Source organism: Sinohyriopsis cumingii, chromosome 6 (genome assembly GCF_028554795.1).
Source record: "Sinohyriopsis cumingii isolate HCF-2022 chromosome 6, ASM2855479v2, whole genome shotgun sequence".
In the NCBI taxonomy this organism is placed as follows: Eukaryota; Metazoa; Mollusca; class Bivalvia; order Unionida; family Unionidae; genus Sinohyriopsis; species Sinohyriopsis cumingii.
In genome coordinates this window covers 29875644-29900110 of record NC_142966.1, presented here as the reverse complement: position 1 = coordinate 29900110, position 24467 = coordinate 29875644, and the positions used below count along the sequence as shown (strand labels likewise).

At 32.9% G+C, this 24467-nt stretch overlaps 1 protein-coding gene across 1 annotated transcript in view; it reads left to right on the top strand.

The window, feature by feature from the left end:
• The window catches only part of LOC149796568 (uncharacterized), a 110590-nt gene that overhangs the window by 74235 nt on the left and 11888 nt on the right, over window positions 1–24467 (top strand). Inside the window, exons 3-15 of the mRNA XM_089961268.1 lie at window positions 250–444; window positions 2108–2245; window positions 3374–3514; window positions 4312–4452; window positions 5255–5395; window positions 6061–6201; window positions 10501–10641; window positions 11097–11220; window positions 18314–18438; window positions 18796–18920; window positions 20549–20630; window positions 23507–23598; window positions 24371–24407. Coding sequence (XP_089817394.1) covers window positions 250–444; window positions 2108–2245; window positions 3374–3514; window positions 4312–4452; window positions 5255–5395; window positions 6061–6201; window positions 10501–10641; window positions 11097–11220; window positions 18314–18438; window positions 18796–18920; window positions 20549–20630; window positions 23507–23598; window positions 24371–24407 — 1623 coding nt within the window. The remainder of the gene's footprint in view (window positions 1–249; window positions 445–2107; window positions 2246–3373; window positions 3515–4311; window positions 4453–5254; window positions 5396–6060; window positions 6202–10500; window positions 10642–11096; window positions 11221–18313; window positions 18439–18795; window positions 18921–20548; window positions 20631–23506; window positions 23599–24370; window positions 24408–24467) is intronic.

Sequence of the window (24467 nt, the reverse complement as noted above, 5' to 3'; positions counted from 1 at the left end):
TAACAAACAGTGAAGCAATATATATATATACACCCTTTTTGCAGACATGGGTATGCATGCTACGTGTCTCATACAGAATTCCACCGTTTCAAATACCTATATTAGATATATCTATAAGCAGTGAAAAACTGTCATGAAACAAAACATTTGTATATAACGCAACTTTGCCTATGCTTATATGTGTTAAAGTAACCATATACATTGAAAACAATCTGAATAATTATTCTAAAAAGACCATTTCTACTTTAGTGAGTCAACTTTCCGGTTTCAAGGTATTCATCGGCAATGTTTCGAAGCCATGGACTGCGAATCAACCGTTAGTAGAAGTACAGCCAGTCAAAGCTCCACACACATTTAGAGTTAATGATTCTTTAGCCCGTTTCGTGTCAGTGATACGACAAAACGAGGACATCCTTGTTATTTGTGAGGTCGTGGTCGAAGGTGGTAAGTGTATTGTCATTGATATATACAAAATTATATCTTTTTTGATAATGGAATTACAATACACCTAATACGTTGTATTCTGCTCGCCGTTGTTCGGATAATCAATTTCAATGAGAATGTAATTTATTCAATGTATGTGATTTAATTTACTATTTTGCATTCCTCCACAAAAGAGGTTTGTATATTTTTATTGCAACATTTAAGCATTTCATTTTCTCCGATTAAAAGTATATTCTTCGATAGTTAAAAAAATTTTGTTACAAAATTCCTTTTCATTATTCGGATATTTTATTCATGACGACGATGATTAAATCTAATAATCTCTCGTCTATGTTGATCTGACTTTATAAAGGAAATTTTAGACCAATACAGTATATCTTCTGAACTTGTAAAATGAAATTTCAAAGTGTCGTGTAATTTCTGAAATGTACAATTTGTATTTCTGCACTTGGCTTCTAATATTTCTTCTCGTTATGATGACAAGACATTGTCATTCGGGGTCGATGAAGGATTTAAATTTGAAAGTGACAACACATATCAGTAAATTCACAAAGTAAGAATTAGAATTTAGCGTTGAATGGAAATAATGCATGTTTTCTATCTCTGCTGAAATGGTTAGAAAAGAATTGGGCAATGATATCAATTCCTAATTATACACTTCAAGTGAAATAGCGTATATTCGCCTCTGAATGAGAGGCACATATCACGGGAGAGATGTATTCATTTTACGTTGAATTATGTACGCAATTATAAATGACAGGGAAGAGAGACAGTATGAAAATATAGTATAGTCATCTTTTTCAAAGCGAATAATCCTATAACTGAGGAAAGGATAAATAAACATAAGCAACCAACATTACATATTGAGAAAGTAATATAAAAGCGTCTTTTTTCAAACTATAATATTCGCTGTTTTGATGTTAGTGTCATGTAGGGTAGTAGTGATTGGTACCGGGAAATAGGAGAAGATTTTTTTGATTTATCATATATTTGGATCAAAATACAGTTTTCAAAATACCTGTATATACTTTACATACTGATCTTTCGTTTAGTCTACATCGGACATGTTCTTTTATGTCTCAGCGAATTGTTTTAATTACGCCTTTCATGATGTTGCAAAAAGTTACCAAACGTCCAAGGCATCAGCATCTTAAAATAAAACTAAATACAGGCATGGAAAGCTTCCAACAAGGAATCTACATCATCGTCAACGTAAAAAGTTACGACCTGGATTATATTTTGTATTTACTTATATGATGAAGTCTCATGATAGTCACCCCCCCCCCATATATCTATCTATCTATCTCTCTCTCTCTCTCTCTCTCTCTCTCTCTCTCTCTCTCTCTCTCTCTCTCTCTCTCTCTATATATATATATATATATATATATATATATATATATATATATATATATATATATATATATAATCAAATACAGGTCTGCTTCTGCATGTATAAGATTCTTTAACCTTAAGTCGATACAGCACCCTTTTCTCGATTATGATGCTATGAAATTTAAGAGCCTGTTTCCGGAGAGGTACATCGCTTGAATGTTGTCATTTCATTGAACAGGCAGTTTATTATTACAATTTCATCACGTAGTGATAGACATTATTCGATATATGTAAACCTTGAAATACTTGTAATATAAATTCTTTTTCTTAGAGTGTCAGAAAGGAACATTTGGCGATGCATGCAATGAAACTTGTGGGAACTGTCTTAATGGCAACGTTAGTTGTAATACAACCGGACACTGTACACAGGGATGTGAGAGAGGATGGAGTGGTATAACGTGTAAAGATGGTATGTCTTATTTAAGAAAAGCTTTCCTAAGTTATTTCTAATTACCGTCGATTCCATCATTCGAGTAAACTCAAACAAAATAACATGGGGAACCTACTTTCAAGATAATATTGGTGAAAAGCAAAATTATCAATCATTTATTGTCTTTATTGTTATATAGATTTCTCCACAAATTGATTAGAGCACAGTTCTTCGTATGTTTTAGTTACAAGCTAAAACGTGCTTAAAGGACCTCCGCCTTGATTATTTTTAGATGAAAATATTTAAAGGAGTTCCGCCTTGATGGTACTTAGATGAAAACATTTATAGGAATTTAGCCTTGATGGTTTCTAGATGAAAATATTGAAAGGAATTTAGCCTTGGTGGTTCCTAGATGACAATATTTACAAGAATGCAGCCTTGGTGGTTCTTAGAGGAAAATATTTAATGGAATTTAGCCTTGATGGATCTTATCTTAGTTGTGTGTAACGGTAGCTGGTTCCCGTGTTACTTTTCAGAACTTTTATTAAATACTGAAATCATTTATAATGATTGAAATATATTATTTTCATAAATTATGTTTATAGTTTTTAAAAGAATTTCTAATTTTAATAGTTTTGTCTCAAAAAACATTCATTTAAATGAAAATTAAAAGGCATGCTATATATATCACATAATAACGATGATTGTTTTCAATATTCACCATATTTTGTTGATATGCGGGAACGTTGCATATTACTCTCTACAGTTTTTCGGATGAGAAAGTAGGTGATATAAATCTTCGGAAAATCCAAATAGATGAAATGTGAGACCAAAATTTACCTGTACAGGAGTAAGAACTTCATTTTACTTCTACAGAAGGAACAATCCCAATCGTTAAAATGAGCTAAGACGCTTAGGAAAAATTGCTTTCCTTCCAAAGTGTTCAGGAGGTTTGCTTTTCGAAATATTACAGGTAATATAATGTAATGAATATATTATCTCTCTAAATTTGCGTTCAGCAAAATGTCTGGATTTTCTGAATTTCATTTTTTCCCTCATAAATAAATACGAATGTGTTATCAAAAGGTACAATAACCATATAACCTTTCATTCATGGTAAATTACAACTTGTCATTATCCTATAATTTTCGAACGTATTTTTGTTAGGTTGCAAGAGAGGAACATACGGGTACGGATGTAATGAAACATGTGGCATGTGTTTTCTTGGCAACAACAGCTGCTCCGTGATTGACGGACAGTGCACGCTCGGTTGTGAAGCTGGATGGCAGGGAAGAACTTGTAAACAGGGTATGTCACATCCCATATAAAAATGGAATTGTAATTTCGAACAATCTGTACGTTGTCATTATGAAAGGAACATATGTACATACTAATATTATATTGTTTGCAATGGGATATTTAGATATTGTTAACAAGGGCAATACGTTTTTGGAATTTAAACATTTGTTTTATCCGCAAGATAATATTCCACGTGGAAGGGAAGATACAGTGTTCCTCGAGCCTTTCTTTCAAGGGGAATATTAAAAGTGTGTTTATCAAAAATGCTGTGAAATATATTATTTTTTCTAAGGATGCGATATAAGAACATACGGCGTACTACATAGCAGATAGGAGCAGTCGGATTCCAAATCCGTATACTCATATACAGTATCCTAAATGGAAACAAATATGTGACATAATTTTTAGGTAATACAATTTTCAATACACCATGTGGCATATGTTTTAATGGCAACAGCTGTTCAACGATTGATCAAGAATGCGAGGTCAGTTGTGAAGGTGGATGACAGCGCAGAAGTTGTAAAAATGGTATGTCACATTTCATCGGAAAATACAGCTGTAATCGCAAACATTCTGTAAGTTGTCATATTCAAAGTAAATCTGTACATCATACAAGTATATTTCCCGGTGTGCATTATCTTTGTGAAGTTATTAGTAACAAAGTCAACGAGTCGCAGAATTAAAATATTTTTACGCAAGAACATACCCTACAAGGATGGGAAAGAAACATACTTAGATAGTGTTCCTTTAAAAAAGTAAGAATGGTGTTTATCTTGAAATAAAGTGAAATTATTTGTTTCCTTTAGATTGTGAAAAAGGAGTATACGGCCAGGGATGTAATAAAACTTGTGGCATGTGTTTTAGCGGAAACAACAGTTGCTCTGCGATTGACGGAGTGTGCAAGCTCGGTTGTGAAGCTGGATGGCAGGGAAGAACTTGTAAACAGGGTATGTCACATTCCATCTGAAAATGGATTTGTAATTTCTAACAATATGTAAGTTGTCATTATGAAAGGAACATATGTACATTCTAATATTATATTATTTGCAATGGGATATTTAGATATTGTTAAGAAAGGCAATACGTTTCTGGAATTTAAACATTCGCTTTTGTCCGCAAGAAAATGTTCCGTGTGGATGGGAATATATAGTGTTCCTCGAGCCTTTCTTTCAAAGGAAGTATTAAAAGTGCATTTATCCTAAAATGTTGTGAAGTATATTGTTTCCTCTAAGGATGCGATGTAAGAGCATACGGAGTACTGCATAGCAGATAGGAACAGTCGGATTCCATAGCCGTATATTCATATACAGTATTCAAAATGGAACCAAATATGTGACATCATCTTTAGGTAATACAATTTTCAATAAACCATGTGGCATGTGTTTAATGGCAACAACAGCTGTTCAACGATTGATGAATAATGCGAGGTCAGTTGTGAAGGTGGATGATTGTGCAAAACGTATAAAAATGGTATGTCACATTTCATCGGAAAATACAGCTGTAATCTCAAACATTCTGCAAGTTGTCATATTCACAATAAATCTGTACATCATACAAGTATATTTTCCGGTATGCATTCTATTTGTGTAGTTATTAGTGACAAAGTCAACGAGTTGCAGAATTAAAATATTTTGCGCAAGAACATACTTTACAGGGATGGGAAAGAAAAATACTTATATAGTGTTCCTTTAAAAAAAAGTAAGAATGGTGTTTATCCTGAAATACAGTGAAATAATTTGTTTCCTTTAGAATGCAATAAAGGAGCATACAGCCAGGGATGTAATGAAACTTGTGGCATGTGTTTTAGTGGCAACAACAGTTGCTCTGCGATCGACGGAAAGTGCAAGCTCGGTTGTGAAGCTGGATGGCATGGAGAAACTTGCAAACAGGGTATGTCACATTCGGAAAATGCGGATAAAGTCTCGAATAGAGTGTACGTTTCATTTTCAAAATAAATTTGCACTTAATATTAGTTGAATCCACTAAAAATGCACTATATTTTTCAACAATAAAAACCTGATGTTTCGTAATTTAATTTTAGTGCAAGACAAACCTTACAAGGAGTATGGGTGAAATGTTCATTTACTGTTTCTTTCAAAGAAAATATAACTTAGGATTTTTCGCAGATGTAGTGTCGTATGTCGTTTCTTTTTGGCATGTGTAAGACGAACATGTAGTGACAAGTCTAATAACACTTGTGGCATGTGGTTTAGCGGCAACAACAAATGTGCAGTGACAGGTGGATGGTGGCAGTTCATTTGGAAAAACAGGATGACGGGGAGTAATTGTACACCGTGCGTGGTATATTCCATTATAATAACAAATTGTATGTTGTGATTATCAAATTAAATCTGCTCAAAACCCCAGAATAATGATCGAAATGTATTATATTTGAACGAATGTTTCAACAACGAATCTGGATTTTCGGAAATTAAATATTCTTTGCACAAAAACATACTCTGATGACAAATTACTAAACACATATATCCTCTTTCTAACGAATATGCAATTTGTGTTAGTTTCAAAATGTGACTTTGTATTTCATTTTCTTATAGAGTGCGATAAAGGAGCATATGGCTACGGGTGTAATGAAACCTGTGGAATGTGTTTTAGTGGCAACAACAGCTGTTCAGGTATTGACGGACATTGCAAGGTCGGTTGTGAAGCTGGATGGCAGGGAGGAACTTGTAAACATGGTATGTAACATTCAATTGAAAATGCAGATATAATCGCAACCAAATTGTAAGTTGTTAAAATCATAATAAATATGCACATACGACTAGTACATCGCCTATAAAACATTATATTTGGACATCTACATTTAGTACACTTTCGGAATGTTCATAATGCATGTAGTTTTCTTGTGCAAAGAAGATACTCTGCTTGGATAAGTAAGCTGAATACTAATACAATATTATTTAAAGATAATTGAAAGATTTAGTGAATCCTAAAATGCTGTTTTGCATTTGGTCTCTTAAGCATGCCAGAAAGGATCATATGGGTACAAATGCAACAGTACCTGTGACATGTATTTAAACGGCAATAACAGCTGTTCAACGACTGACGAAGAGTGCAAACTCGGTTGTAAAGCTGAATGGCGGGAAGAAACATTCATACAGAGTACGTCATATTCCATTTTGAAAATGCATATATCATCTGGAACAAAACGTACGTTGTCATTATTTTAGCCCTCTTGTTCCTGAGCTTGTATCTAACAAATGTAACGCCGAAGTAAAATCATCATAAGAAATGTTTCTGTACTTTTGTAATAAGAGGATGCACATTTTTGATTTTGCATTTGTAAATTAAGTTTGAAGTAATGGAATACTCGATTTTCAGAATATTTCAGTACATGCTAATTTATATGCTTGTGCTCAAAATATTCGGCAAACGTTTCCTGATTATGTGCTACTATGTGCCTTTGCCGTGATTAATTATCAATGAATTCGTCTTTGATTCGATGCCATTAAAGTATTATCTTTGTTAGAATGCTAATGATAATAATATAAGAAAAATCTTAATCATTTTTTCTTGTCGCAGAAATTAATTATTAAAAGAAAATAAAAGGAACGAGAGAGGTTTTTAATATGAATTACGCATAATGAGAACATGAAATATTTAGCTTGCATTTGTTCGTGAAAGGTAAAAGAAAAGTGTGCGAAGGACGAACTTCAAGCAACGAAAGCACAATCTAAAGTGAAAGATTCTTCTAACGTTTATCGTATAAATCGAATAATAATCTGTGCGAATATTTACCACCTGTTTATAAGCGCACCAATTTCGATGTTTGAAACTCGCTTTGATACAAAGTTGCTTTGAATATACTGTAGTTTCATTATAATTTCCTTTTAGAACGTATTGTCCTAACAATACTAAATCCAAGCAAGATGAGTTGTTGGATATAAATATATATTTATTCTGCAAGAACAGTTTCGATTTGAATTTCGACGTGACTGAAAAGCACGTAGTCACGAAGACAAAAGATATGCACACCTCTTCTGGAAATTTTTTGTTTCCTGTTTTCTAAGAATGAGAAAGGGGAATTTGCGTTATTACGTAAAAAGAAATGTTGTTATCTGTTTAAAATGGGTCATTATTCGTTGGTTGAGCGACAGACGGGCAGTGCATGGACGGTAGTAAAGCTGGCTGGTGGGGAGGAACGTGTCAACTTATGTAGTCAGTATTCTAAGCAAAATCTTATAATGCGCAACAAGCTGGACTTTGTCATTCGTTTTATATTTTATTATTCGACATTTATTTGTCGTCGTACATTCAAGCTAGAATTAATCGTAATTTTAAATAACACTATATGCACTATTATAGTCTAGGTGTCTAAGTAATTTAAGTCAGTTATTTTATGATGTTGATTTCAGTAATAATGAGCTTATCTACTAAAGGTAATTCTGATTAATTTTACACGTGGTACGTTGAGTGTTCCAATTAAGTGAAAGCTAAAGGTTTGCTCATCAATTAATTGCAGCAAAATCATCACTCACGCACTACTTCTCTACACTAAACTATATTCTAGCAGAATGTGTTGTTTTTTATTTCGTGCAAGAAGATTTTGAAGTGAATATATGTGATTAAAGACGATTGCAACAGTGTGAGCTTACTTTTTTGTACGTGTTCTAAATATTTAGCTGACAATGTAACGTATATTGCATGTGTCGTGCTAGTCCCAATTTTTCGTGATAAAGTTAGGGGATCGAAGAACCCTTAGAAAAGATACAATAATATAACAACCTATATCAATCAGATCGTTGCAGGAGACTATGATCTATCAATTATACCCTCAGTTCGTATGAACAGAATGACAACTTGAGCGATTCTCTATAGGTAATGCAGCTAAATTCTTTGAATATTCATGAAGTAAATAACGTCAGATATATTTATTTAAATCGAACATATGAGAATGTGTTTCATTGCAATAACATTTTGAAACGAGCCAGAGGAAATATCAGTGTGACTATAATATCATCATATTATTTACGAACCATATTTTTTTCTTGTGAAACAAATTTGGATATATTTATTCTCTAATATAAACGCATTCAGGTATTGCCCATTGAATATAGTATTTGATACCATACTGAAATCCATGAAAAGCATAGTATCGGGTAATATATTAAGAAGAAATCATCAGACGAGATTCTCTTCATAATGCTTTCGTCTCGTTCATTTTTGGAGTGTTATATATATTTAATTTGTATTTGTTTTTAGTATTTTTATTTTTTTTCATTATGTTCTATTGGTAGTTGTATATAGGACTTGACCTTGTCAAAAATCAAGTTCCATTTGTATTATTCTGACTCATTAATTTTGGTTTTGAAGCTGTTTCGTACATACGGTCACAAATTAAATAACAGAGTAAAAAACAAAACCAACAAGTCTTGCAAACGTTTAAGAAAAGCAATTTATATATCAAAGATATAACAAGAAAATGCGCGTGGAACTTACAGTATTTATGAGATGACTCGAAACTAATCCTTATAAAGGTCTATAAAGGTCGTAAATGAATGTGAAGTTCCTTATACATTTCAAAACCGGAAATGTTCTGGTCCTCCAACAACGCTGACATCATCAAGATGGTGTTGTCCAGAATTTCGTCGAATAACGTATTACAGTTATAGAATAATATTATCGTGCAACGAATGAACACTATCTATTTCCACTGAAATATGCAAACAATCTTTTACCTCTTATTTACGTACAGCAAAAATACGTCTGCATACATTACAAAAGGAACACAAGAAATGTGAATGACTTCAAATTTGGAATGAATTTGATTGCTCATTTCTCTCTTTATATACACCATCTATTGCAACTGTATTTCGCAACAGACCCCACGTGAGAGACAACACCGCTTCTTTTTCCTCGATTTGGCCTATTCGTATGACCTAGCCCAACCAATCGGAAGTTACATAATTATTCTTGAAATGTCGAAACCCCATCTTCCACTGAGACATTAAGCCATGTGCGCCATCAAGTATTAAGTTTATTATTAATAAGTGTCAAAACATATGTAAGCATATATTTATAGATCCTATATAACCACTACACTCTTAAGATCATATTACGTATGCAAAAGTGAACTAAAGCTATTATGTACGATTTATAGCCATGAAAAAATAGTTTAAAATTTAATAAAATCATGTATCAGGAGTTTTAAAAAATGTAGGTAGACATAATATAGTAAACATGTTTATCTCAATCTCAGTCTAGAACTTTGGAAATTCCCCATGAACTGCCGGTTCTACCTGCTGTTTACTAAATTTTATATTCTAATTTTAGAATTGGAATTCTAATTATAACTTAGATTTCATCTTGTAACATTGGGAAAATTCCAGGACGAAACTTTGTATCAGAAAATATAAAAAATGATAATTGTAACCAGAGGTCAAGACGAGGACTATATAATATTGTTTTCTCGAAATTAATTATACTTGCTGTAAGATCGCAGTAGAATCGGCTGTATTACGGTTGTACTCAGCGATACATTTGGGATGGAATTTCTTTCATTCAAATTATTTAATTCAAATTTATTGGCCCCTGGAAAACGAAAGTGCTCAACAGTATCATTCCTGGCAAAATAGACTGGACGTTATAGGAAATTGCAATTAAGGATATATTCTTGGACTGTATTATGATAATACAACCCCCATTGGCACATCAACACTACATGGGCCACAACAGGCACAGTAACACTTCCAACGTTGGATTTAATTTGTATTTCCACTAAAGATCATTATTAATTAGGATTTTTGTTTGTAATTCTAGTTAGGATTTAATTCGCAATACCGTAATTTTCTTTTTGTTTTACATTTTCACTTTGTATTCAAGTGAAATCAATTATATGTTGAAGCTTACAAAGCTTGTTATTCTCGCTCTTTTCTATTACTTATTTGAAGACCAGATAGTCATAATAGTAGAATGAAAAAAGAAGAACCCATAAGATGCGATATATTTTATACACTATTTGCTGTTCACTTTCTTAGAATGCGAAAGAGGGACATATGGTTATGGATGCAATGAAACCTGTGGTAAGTGTATGCACGGCTCTGACAGTTGTTCAACCATAAACGGAACGTGCATAGATGGCTGTCAAGATGGATGGAAAGATGAGAAGTGTACACTAGGTATGCCAAGTCACATTGAAACTGCTTTGACCACTTTCCATTCACTGACATAACGTTAACAATTATGTAATATGCAGTTGATCTCCAGATCGTCATTGACATCTTTCCATGAGGATTACTAGTATTAGCTCGTGTTTCGTAGGTCTGATATATGTCATATCGATGTAGTTTATATATGTTGTTCAATATATATCATGGTGATGAGGTTTATGTGTCATTGCGATCTAGGTTATATATATCTAGAAACCTTTGGTTACATTTTCAATGGCGATGTAGGTGATTTATGTTACGATAATTCCACATGGTATTATTGGAGTGGTTATACAAAACAGTGTTCAGTTTTCCCAAATGACAATATTTATAATATATTTGTCACATAAATAATATTTCTTGAAGTTTTTATACGCTGACGCAAATTTTAATTGCTTTTATTCTAAAATTTTCCTTTTATTCAGAAATAAGTCTGTCTTCCCCTCCGTCAGACAGTGGTATCATAATTGGTGTTGTTGTTCCTGTTGTCATCGTGATCATAGTTTTAATCATCGTCCTTTTCGTTTTGAGAGGGAGGAGAAAACGAAGGTAATAATTTAAGTAATGTTTCAATAAGAAATAAAACATATTGCATACGTTTTGCGACTCTATGTTCTTAACTAAGCAACAAAAAAATACACTTAGTAGAAATTTTAAGATAATTTTATTCTCTAAGTTATAAATTGAAAATTTATTAGCAACGTACAGTATTGTGAATTAAATCCCTAAAAATCAATAAAGTTATATCATTCATCCAAAGGAATAGAGTGTTCCGAATGCAATCCCTAACTCATTTACATCAACATACATTTTAAATAATTGGTTGCAATTTTGATCTGAATGAACTGGCGCACTCTTAAGTATGGCCTTTAATTTAGCGAACTCCTCTGGTTAATTTTCAGAAGAATGAAATAAAGTCAGCAATGATGGAAATATATGGGAAACATATGAGATAATATTCAGCCATACTTAAAAAACGCACTAGATGCATTTAACTGAAGGGCACTAGGAATTCAGAATTCAGAAATTAACTTTTACAGGTTTAATTTCACCATGTCCTATAATATGGTCTAAATATAACACAAGCATGTGAAAACTGACTTTCATTTAAAATGACTGTCAAATTTGCATGAAACTGAATTGATCAAAGAAATTCCGATTGATTTTCCAATAATCTGTCTAAGTTTTGTTGTAGCTGGTGATTGATATACGTGTCACAATGATATGGATGCTTTCATGTTCATTATAAGCTGGAATGTTGACGAAGAACTTTCCTTATCATGCGGCAACACTTTGTATTGATAAAGTCCATCTTGATTTTCAAATGCCAATTTGTTATTTTTCGATCTTTCCGTGAGTGGAACGTTTAAAAAATCCTTTGAAAAGGTCATGCTTTTGACATAGTTTGCATTTGTAAGTGCAGTCCCTGATTCGTGGTATTGGAAATGAATCCATTTCGGTGACACTGATAACTTTTAAAATGAGTATACATACAGAAATTATTATCTGGTTTCATCACAAGAATACAGGGGAAAGTTCAGTTTCTTTTGTTGGTTCAATGCAAAATTCTCCAGCAAAATACTGAGTTTCTTTTTTCCAAATATTTCTACTTGGGAGGATTTATTCAGTAATGATGCTGCTTCACTGGTGAAGATTCTTCAATTTCAACTTCAGTGTTAGATTTTCTTTGCTCGTATGAGAACATCTGGGAACACGTGCCCATATTCACATTGCAGCTGTTTTAATTCACTTTCTGTGGCTGAAAATGCAGATCATTATGGTCTTGATTGTTCAATATGTCTGAATTCCGAAGACTGCTAAGTAAACGTCACTGAAGACAGATTCCATTCCATCTTTTAAATGCTCACTTTTTGAGACAGATACAACTACAATGGTTGAAAGACTAACACTGCTGTCTCCATCAACACACTCCTTTAAATTATTTATGTTGCAAAGTTGTTTCTGTTTCCTCCTCCAAGGAGTATTAAAGATATGATTTATGGCCCGTATTTTCTTTTCAATTTTCAAGGATCGTGATATATGGGCAAGAGAGACTGATGACTATCACCATGCTGAATACGTCTTTCTTTTGTAGTTTCGTCTTACCTTAATTTCATTATTGACTAAGTAGAGTGAAGATTAATTCATACCACTTAAAAACCTTTGACAACGCGTATTTGATATCAGAGACATAGTAAAAATATTTCTGAATCTTCGATTAAAAGAGGTTTCTCTTTTAACACCTTCAATGGTCCATGCACATTATGTCCCAAAACTAGTTCAAAAGGGATGAAACGTAATTATTCTTAAAATGATTTCGAAACAGCTAAGAACTGCAAATGAATACTCTCATCGAAATCTTTTCCTGTATCAAATGAATATGCCCGAATCATATTCATAAAACTTTTGAGGAAATCTTTATAAAGTCCCTTGACCTTTCGGGTGATAGGAAGAATATTTAAACTGCTGGACACCTAATGATTTATACAATTTAAATTCGACCCTTGGTCAGACCGGTTTGATTTGGAGTAGTCAAAACGTGTAAAACACTATATCAAAGTTTTGCTACGATTTTAATTTTAATATTCCTGAAAGGATTTGCCTCTGGGATTTAGGAGTGATGCACACATTATTTCTGAACAAGTATTGATTGCCTGACATGGTCTTAGAAAAAGGACCGACACAGTCTTCTATTATTCTGCCACATGGTTCGTCAAATGCTAGAACTGGTTACAGATGAGCCTTATGTATCTTCTGATTTTGTTTTTCTACCATTTGACAACTGTGACAAGATTTACAGTACTTAGAAACCTTACTTTTAATTTTCGGCCAGTAAAAATGGTTTCTAGGTCTAGTGGATCTCCTAAATGACCAGCGAAGAGCGTTTCATGGGCTAGGCTAGGAAAGTCCTATCATTATAACTTTGGAACAAGAATATTATGCCTCACTGGCTAGGCGTTACAAGCGAGTACCTGAGGTGGTCTCCATTTCTCAATATGACCCCATGTTTCATAAAAAAATAATTACAACCAGTACTTTGTCTCTCCAGTTTCGCTAAAAACCCTCAGAAACACATTTGAGTTCTCAGGATATTGTTCCTGTTCGACAATGAGTGATTGTGTTTTGTCATTCTGATTAGAACTAAACAAATGAGTAGAAAAAAGAGGATTACGGTGATCAATTCATTGGCTTGATCCAAACGAAGAGCAAAAGTGACCTGATCAAAAGACTGGTAAATAAATGTGTGACTGACACAATTCTCAGGGTCTCTTTTTGGTCATAGCTCTAGTAACTGCACAAGAAGCGTATAAATGATTGTGTTATTTTAATAAATCATCATCTTTCTGATCCAAACAAGATTTGGCAGTTACAAGTAGGTTAACTACAATCTTATCTACAGGTAGGTCATTGCCCTGTATTAAATTAATTCCATCGATGGGTAAAGAAGTCACTGTTTCCGCTGTCATCGTTCCTGAGGCCGAATTGGATGCCAAATTAAACAATGGAGAAGAATATTAACAAATTAGAACACTACTCTCTGAATAAGAACAGTTTCATTAGAAAAAAGACTTGTCAGAGAGTGGAAACATATATGATAATATAAGACTCGTAGAAGCTCCTGTGTTCCTTAATATTTTAAAAGTGATAGAGAAGATAGAATCATCAATACGTGATACGGAACATTTCGACATGATCGGTTGATAATTCTTCATGATAAAATCAGACTGAGGATTGTTTGATCGCCACAAATGTATTATTTTCAGTTATATGTCCATGAGCTTGACCAATTTTAATTAAGATCATAAGGAATAACCCTGACTTTATTCTGTTGTTTATTTGCCAACTTGCATCAATCATAAATAGCTTGTTCTTTCTTCTTACAATAAGCAGACATATGAAGAAAGTATGATTCTGCTCAGTCTACGACAGTCTACTCAGAAATTTGTTTCATCTATGTTGTGCAAAATTTAGAGTTTGGAAGTGATCGTATGAGACTAAGATGAGTTTCTACCAAACAATTGCTGAAATAAAGATGTATTGACAAACAAATGGTTTGGAGAGTTAACGGATATTAGTCAGTTGTTTGAGCAGCACTCTTTAAATTTGTTACATTTTGCTCATGAAGGAAGGTTTTGACATAACAAAGAACGCAAATATTTCAAGTCTTAAACTAATGTAAGCTTCCTGAGGCTATTGCAATCTTGCCCAACCTTCTTGGCAGAGCATCACCTATGGCACAATTGTTCATTTGGAAATTCGATATTGGTTTGTCTAATTTCTCTTCTACAACTCATGAGCCTCCGTCAATATGCCCTTGGTACCAACTTGTATGCGTTCAAGATAATCCCTGAGATATACCATAATCAGCAGCTTGTTGTGCCGACCATGACGTGTAGATTCACGAGTTGAGCCAATAAATGCTGTTAAGGCATTATATATCATCTTTTGAATTCCTAAAATGTTTTAGTTTAGTATTTTGAGGCTGGCAGTTCTATTTTAAATCTTTTACTTCATTGGTTAATATTATAGTAAAAGTACACGCAAACTTTGTAACAAGAGTCTCATTTATGAGAAGGTCGTTCGATAAGATGAAATCAATAACTAAGCATTTCAGGAATGGCGCGAGCATGATTGGGATCACGTTAAACAAAGCGTGGTTTCAAAGTGCAAGTACCATATAGAGAACAAACACGCATGCGTTAGCATTTGATTCGTTTAATAAGATTTGTAGGTCGGAACAGGACTCTTCGTCTATGTTGACGAAAGGGAAATGGATACGATTCAAATTATTCTTTGAATATTGTGAATTAGAGATTGTTTATTTGAGACGTATATTGACACTTGTTACGAGGCAATGCTCTTAAAATAAGTAACAGAAAAGAGTGAAATGCAACAAGCTTCGCAAAATTTAGCAAATAATTTATGTTGCTAGAATGCAAAGTGAAAATATTAAAAAGAACTTACATTATTGCGAAATTAATTCCAAAATAATCATAGAATTACAAACACAAGTTGTTTACAGAATATAAAAATCAATAATTAAAGTGATGTAGAAAATAAACCTTTTTTTGACAATGTTAAGTCCAACATACAATGTTGCATTGCAATAACATGTAATGAAATATAAAAAAATAACAATCAACTCAAATTAAATATACAAAACACACTCTATATTGACTATTCGCTCTGTTTGTTTTGTTCTTGTGTAGTTATCATTGCTTTCCTAAGACACATTGAAAAGAAGATAGTGATTGACAATTATACTTTAACTGGATTTAGTGGAGTGGATAATCATTAATTGTAGCAGCCAGTACTTTGGGATTAAGCGATTATATTTCAAGACTTGAATATGTTTTACAATTATCATCTCGTCGTCGTTAACGAGATTACATTGAAATGAAAAACATTTGTATTAATAATTCTGTTAAATGTAGTGGTGTTATCACGGTAGCTAACAAACTCATTGAGAGCTTCGTTCGGAATACCTTGGAAGAGTTTTTAGATTAGTAAGAAATTAATAGTACAATTGAGAGGTTTTAGGATTGCCTACTAGGAATTAATTCACCGTAAGTCATATTTAAAACGTTCATTTTGTTTGATTTTATATTTTATTTAAAACAAATGTTTTTGGGAGAAACTTGATTACTTGTTTGGAGTTTACTAATCTTATTATTACTAAGTTGAAACCCCAAGACGTAACAATACACTTAGTAAATAGCTGTCTTGGCCATTGCAGATGTTCAGGATATTTCTAAAAATGATGAAATATTGATCTACTTCTTTGACCCAAAATGTTTGTACTGACCTAATATGTATTGTAATATCAAAACTAAATTTGTATATAATGGGGTGGGTGGGGAAGGGAGTGTTTTTCGCTGCATGTTCTAATTCTTATGATCTAAATTGCATTTCCCTTTCTTCTTTTTCTCTTTCTCTCTGCATCTATATTTTTCTGTCTTCTATATTCCTAACCTTTTTCCCCTCTCTAAATTTTGTTGTTCTTCTGGTTTTCTTTGCATTTGCCTTTTGTCACTATGTGTTTTAATTTGCATTTGTCTCTCTGGTCTTTATCTTTCTTCTTTCTTGACTTCATTTCTCTTTCTTATGTCTTCTTTTGAATTTGCATTTGCCTATCTTCCTTTTGATCATTTTTTCCTGAAGCTTTCTTGACTTGAACTCCGTCTGGTTTCTTAACTGCATTTTCTTGGTTTCCCACCAGAGCCAGGTAGAGGATTACTAATCGAATCCAAATCAATTTTATATATTAAATTCTTTTAAACAAAGTAGTGCGCAAAACTATTTTTTTCTTTTTTACCGAAGATGTTTCTACCTCCGAAATAGAAACAAATGTTTGGCAATCTGAAGCAACTCGTTCTTTGTCGAAGGTTCTACTCCTTCCCTGACCGGATTTGAGACAACATTCATTACATTTGTTGACATTGTAAATGTGTGTCAGTTTCACTAAAGTATTCATAAACGTATAAAATTAAATATGTACAAGAGACAATGAAACTCCGAAACACAGTAAATTTACATTTACAAAATAATTTGGATTCCTCTGAAATATTTTTAAAGATATTCATATCTCTAATGGTCCCCCAAATGTTTTGTTACGACCTTACGCTTTAAAACTAAGCAATAGAAAATGTAAAACTTGTAAGTTGAGAAAATTAAATAATCTCAATTCTCTAAATTATAACATGAAAATTTAAGAGGAACTTACAGTATTGTGAATGAAATCCCAAACAATTATAAAACTGTTATCACAAGTTCATAGTGTTTTGAATGAATTGCGGGTCTTGAATATGTTGCTTATCAATAACCGTGAATGTGCCGATGTGTCAACAGTCTTGCTGTATCACAGTGATGTAATCCAAAATGTCTTACAATAATCCCGAAAGGTGTTTTGTCCCAACAGTCTCTTTCACACTTTGTAATTCCAATAAATAATTTAAACAACGATTCCTCTCATCTAAACACAACATTATATACGTCTGGAAAGGGAAAGTGAAATAGGAACATAAACAGCAACATGAATTAATAATTGTTCACTTTCACTTCCTATATACATCCAACGTTTCTATGTCGCAATACATCTCTATTTAATCTATGACACAATAGTTCTCTACCTGATATATAAGGCATTACATGCCCGCGTTGCATGTCGCAGTAAAAACCCACGTGACCTACATCAGTAACTCATCATCTCAATAAAAAATTGCTATAAACTGTAAACAGTTTCATTCCCTAGAACCTTTCAAGTTCATAATCAAAGCATATCTAGAACTCAAATCCAAACAAATAACCTATTTATAGATCACAATTGATCTTAGAATGTATCGTACAATTATGGAAACAAATTATCTATGCAATATGTTCTTTATAAATGGTGGTAAAACTCTACAAATGTAGATAAAATATAAACACACACTATATATATTCATGACATACTGGAGTAGATATCTTACGATAATTGGCATGAGAATTGTTTGGGGTTTTTAAAAATTGTATACCTGTATTGATTTGATTTGTAAGTCTTATATTTGTGGAGATGTTAGAATGAACGGAAAAATATTATCGATACGTCTGCTAACATTGTCAAATATTTATTGACAACTCGTATTTTGGTTCACACTGATAGTAACTTTAACAAGGAAGTTCCCTATGTGCCGAATCAGGAGCAAAAAGTGGTCCACCAAGTGATCCAGGAAGGAGAAAGCAGTGGACGGAAACCACAAGAGATCGAAGATAAGTCTTTCCCCAAAGGTAAGTTTCTAATCGTTAGTTCATACTTTTATCGGTGGATAAATTCGTAGATTTCTTCAATGAGTCCTATCATTTTCATAGAAAGATTATTGGTTGCATTTTGTTTTGTAGAAAAGCAAAATCTACTAACATTGTTTACTCATACATTCACAGCATTTAAATGTACATAAAGATAAATACTGAAAGACCACATTCATAAAAATTTTAAGGAACACACAATAAGAACATTTCGATAGGATATACTTCATTACCAGGAGAAATTCTTTCGTCAATTTTTAACTCAGCTTTCTGTCTGTTTTGTGTCAAAAAAGCGTCTCAAAGAAAGCTCCTAGAAACAAAACAATGTTCGATTTTCAGATAGTTTATACCAAAATACAGAGAAAAAGACACAGCTGATGGCTCAGAGTATACCAGTTCTCTCCTTTTGGGGTCACGTTATGAAGAAGAAAGCAAACAAAGAAGAATTTGAGTCAGAGTTTCAAGTAAGTAACACGTTTTGAATGAATAAAAAGAAGACTTTACTGCCTGACGTCACCGACAAAATAATTTTTCTGAAGCTCATTTGATTTTTGTTGTATTTCACTAATTAAAATTTATGCATCTAAGTCTTAAATGTACTCGAATGTACTTCAAAGTCATCGCACGTGACTAATTTGCAATCCTGTAATACATGATTTGTACTCGATACAAAACACTCAGGGCCAGGATGTGGAGCCCACAATCCAAGCATTGAAGTAAAAAGCGCAGACTTAACCCCGAGGTCAAAGAATTACCGACCATTTGCTTGAATGAATTGTCTTAAGATTGAGCAAAGTGTCGCAAGCGGATTACAAATAAAGGCAAATAAAAAGCACTCTAAACAAAAATTTAACGTACATTTTCTATGTCTATGACCTTGACCTCAATATAAAAAGAAAACAAGAAAAAAAACATGTAACACAATGAAATGGCTTATATTGATCATGAGTCATGGCAAATATGACAAAAATCTGTCAAATGGAACATTTTTTCACGTAATAAGTGACAGCTTTGCCTCTACTCTAACAAACAAGGGCTAGACAATAGGCGCTAGTGTAATATCTTACATATATCGAATACAAATAACACGGGCTGGATAATGGTCGCTTGTGCGATATATTCCATTAACTGAATGTAAATAACAGGCTTACTTGTCTACGTTTCGGAGAGAAACACAGTTTGACTTTTATCTTCACAGAATTATCGACAACGTAATTTGTTACAATTTGGTATCATGAATAATACCATTAACATGCAGAAAGGGATATACTTAGAACTTTGATAAGCAATCATTTAATGCCAAAAGAAAGAAAATATTCGTTGGGATAAAATAATTGATTGATCCTGGTTTGGAAAGTTGTTTTCTCTCCTAGGAACAAAATAGAACAGAGCAAATATATCGACCATTTCTCAAATGGCACATACCAACGCTCCGTTTAATACTAGCATATGCAGCCGGATTATAATATTACTCTTCCACTACATAGGTACATGTCAAATTATTGTTGCAGTTAATCTATGTGCAAATCCGTGATATTCTCATGGATTTATAAGACAAATCAATACATAAAAAACGATAACGTTTGTGGTTGATCTTCAGAGGACTGAAAGAATTTGATAAATTGTAAAACACGTTTGATCACGTGAGAGGAAGGCGTATTTCAATTCCATTTCAAAGTAGATCTTTTCCACTAATTGAGCAAAAATATTACACCAATTAAACTCCATTTTGGAAACTTTCGAAATAGTTTCTCCAGAAAGCCAAAGTTGAAATATATATCACAGCATCTTGACATTTATAAACGGTAAATTCAATTCGACTAAAAATAAAGATGGGTTGGAAAGAAAACTTCTTAAATGACAATCTACCGCGCCTGCGTCCTGCATTAAAACGCACGTATTGAATACTTGATAATAATTTCTTCCATTGCATACAATATTTGATAAACACCTCAGAGTACTTTACCTAAATTTAATCTGATGAAAAGATTGTATATAGCTAAGTCTTGGTTATCCAATAGATACATTTGTCATGAACAATATGGAAATAAAAGTTTGAGGTTAACATGTTTAAAATATTTATTTATGACAGGAATTCAGTCAAGGGTTGACCAAGACGTACGAAGGAGCCCTGGCAAATCCTTCAAAGAACCGATACAAATCAATGTATCCATGTAAGACACCTCATTTGCAGTACTCAGATTCTTCTGTAAACTTTCTGTCTTTAGTATCTCACATGTGCCTTGCGTTTAGGATATTATTTGACATTCTTAACTAATTGCTACAGATGCTAGCTGTAATCCAACGCGAATGTTGCCTATAGAGCCTAAAGTTTAGAAGCTCTAATCGCTTTACAACATCAGACAACACCTATAAGATAAAAAAATATAATAATATTATTATAAAATCAAACACCATGAAATTTGAAAAACATTAAAAAATATAAAAAACATGCTGAGAATATTTCAGGTAGGAAACATTATTAGGTCTTTAAGTTTGTTCTTGCATTCGAAATAAGTGATTTTTGAGAGACCTCTTGAATGTGATCACTGTGTCTTTGTGTCTAAGTTCAGTGGGCAATTCAGTCCACGTTGCTGGGCCATGGTATGCAAAAGAACGCTGTCCGTATGACGTTCATTTCATAGTGGGAATAATAAGTATACGATTGTCAGAGGAGGAACGTAAGTTTCTTGCTGGTGTGTACACATGGGTATATTTATATGTGCTGATAGGACTCTATGGTCTTAAAATCAGTTTTATAAAACAACCACGACCAGCGATTTTGTAAAATTCTACAAATAATTTATTGCCCTAACATACTAGGTGAAACTTTCAGTATAATTAATTAAACCGAAATTGCACTAAACCTTATATCGCAAGTCCAACTGTATGAAGTTCCAGTTAAAATATGATGGCTTTCCAAATAAGCTGAAATGTGTTAATGTGTCTATATTATGGAGTTGATGATCTGCTATGGTTTTTGATGTGTCACAATAATATTGTAGAAAACGTTCTTATCTGAATTCACTATTATTTTAAAAAAAGTTACATTTCAAGAATGTTATTGAGCATTTTGTTATTCCAGTGATTAATAATTTGAATAAGTCAAATGAAAATAATCAAAATCAAATCTGAACACAATAACAAGAATGATTCTGCTTCAGATATTAAGGCAGGATTGAGTACTTTGTTAGGTAGACAAGATTTTATAGCCTTTTATATACTTAGAATGCAATTACCATTTTCACAAAATACTGTCAATTAACGAAGTTTTTCATTCCAGAAATTTATAAGGTAAGAATGAAGACTAAAAAAATGTGTTCCATTACAACGATCTGAATGTTTAGTCCAAACAATTTGTGAAAATTTCAGCCGTGTATCATATTGTTTATAAATAAATGTCATTGGTAACTTACACTCAGAACGTGATTTAGGACTATGTAAAGTACAAAATACAGACAAACAAAATATGCTGTGATTAGGAAAGCCAGCCAGTAATACAATGTATGTATGTATGTATGTATGTATGTATGCATGTGGATATATATATATATATATATATATATATATATATATATATATATATATATATATATATATATATATATATATATATATATATATATATATATATATATATATATATATATATCACATAGTCGGTACATTTTGACTATAGTGTGTAAAGTTTCATATTTTTGGTATTAACACATGTTAAAATATCACTTTGTGTGATTCTCATTTGTTCAAATAAGCCCACGAAATTAGTGTGCTGTATTCTCTTTACTGACTGGCTGCGATCGTGGGAAACAGTTTTTAACCCCACCTTCTGGAATGTTTTGTTTTCATTGAACATTTTGGCCGCCATTTTTAATTCAACTCTTGAAAGGGAATTTGGGAAAATGGTCGCATTTGTTTCAGTATTGCCAATTTACTGTCACAAGGGTACGTTATGTCATGCATAACATACCAGAACATGAAACATTGCAAAAGCCCCCAAAGACAAGAAAAATATAAACTCAGTTGATAGCGAGGGTGGGTCTGGGGATGGAGGACGGTATGTCGAACCTATATACAAGCTTTGTTTAAATGTGAACTCAATGCAGTAAATAAACTCAACTTTGTTCACAGAATAATGTAGACATAAACCGGTCTCCACAAGTGACATCACTTTATCCAACCACAGCATATTTATGCGGTAAATATGTGACGGAAGTCCGACACAGACAGAGATTTTGTTAACGTCTTCTGTACAATCTAATGTTCCAAATCAAATACTGCACATATGCTGTCACAAATACATTACAGTAAATAGGTATACTTCTGCAGCCAGTAATCTTATGTTCACAAAATATCGCAACTATGTAATTTTTAGTTGTGAAGTGGAATTTCAGTGTAAACACTGGCACTGTGTTGTTTATATAGGCCAACTCAGACCAGTACTGTGCACCGTATCAAATAATGTAACGTCACACACATTATTACTCTGTGTTGGCAAATGTTTTGTCTTTTGTAAAATGTTCTGTTTATTTTCATGAACGCTTGTTCTTTGATTTATAGTTGGCAAAAATGTATAATATACTTTTACTATTTCAACCTTGTTTGCGACTAATTTTTACGCGCAACAAATGAAAGGTACAGCGTCTGTCTCAATGAAAGAAATTATTCATTCTTATTTCTATCCAAACAATATCTACTGATTTAAAACTATGTGATAAAAAAAATTTCCAATGGGTAATGATTTTATAATAAATGTATGACACTCATTAAATAATGTAAAGCTTTTGGTCGCCAAGGCTTGCAAAAGAAGGACATTATTTAATTATTCAACTCCTTTCATAAATTGAAAATTAAATCGTTACCCGTTTGAGATCTATCTATCTATCCATCCATCCATCCATCCATCCATCCATCTATCTATCTATCTATCTATCTATCTATCTTGTCCTATTTTGAAAATTCATCTGTCAGTTTGTTCTCATTTTTCTAATTTCCTTTGGAGATACTGAGTTTCTTAAATAAAGTTGAACTAAGAGATATTATTTTGCAGATGACTTTAATAGGGTAGTTCTGAAACGAGATTCGACACAGGACTCGGAGTATGAAAATGATTCGGACTATATCAACGCCAGCCATATAAAGGTATATGATACAGATGGAAATAATAATAATAATAATAATAATAATAATAATAATAATAATAATAATAATAATAATAAAATAATCAGCACAAGCAGGAACAGATTAGAATATCGACGTGTAGCACGTGAAAGGAAATTTAATTTTATTATCTTTATGGATGGTATCGAAAGTCTAAATAAAATTAGGAACTAAGTGGGTCAGTTCACATATAATTGTTTTTATTACACCAAGTACGCACTATGTACTCTTGTGTACCATATATGTATCATTATGACCTAATAGTAACGTAATTTGCGTGTCTCTGTGTGTGATTAAAGGTAGGTTTAACAATTGGTCAGTACTATCGTTACAATTTTTGCAGTGTGACAGTTTACAGTGACGTCTAGCACTGGAACATCATGCCGGAGACATGTAGCATGATGTCCCACCAAGTCACATTATCCTGCCACCAGGCCGACTAGTCCTAACACTAACTTCTTAATGCTAAGAGCCTAGGGAGGCAGGAGTTAGTACTATTTGTTATTGGTCTTTGGTTTGACACGGCCGGAGTTCGAACCGCCATCCTCCCGAATCCGAGGCGGACGCTCTAATCATTTGACACCATAGCGGTCATGTAATTTGCATACTGACAATCGGGTGCAAAGGATGATATGAGAATGACGTTAGGAAACTATAAGTATTTGTTAACGTTTAAAAATACAAATATATTTAATGAAACATTGAAGTCACCGTAAAACCATATACAGTTGTTTAAGATCTTATTTTCTCACAGGGGTTTGAAGGCCGCAAGTGCTACATTGCTGCCCAAGGTATGTACACATTCTCGTAAAATAGTTGTTCATTCAATGAAAAATATTGTTCAATATTAG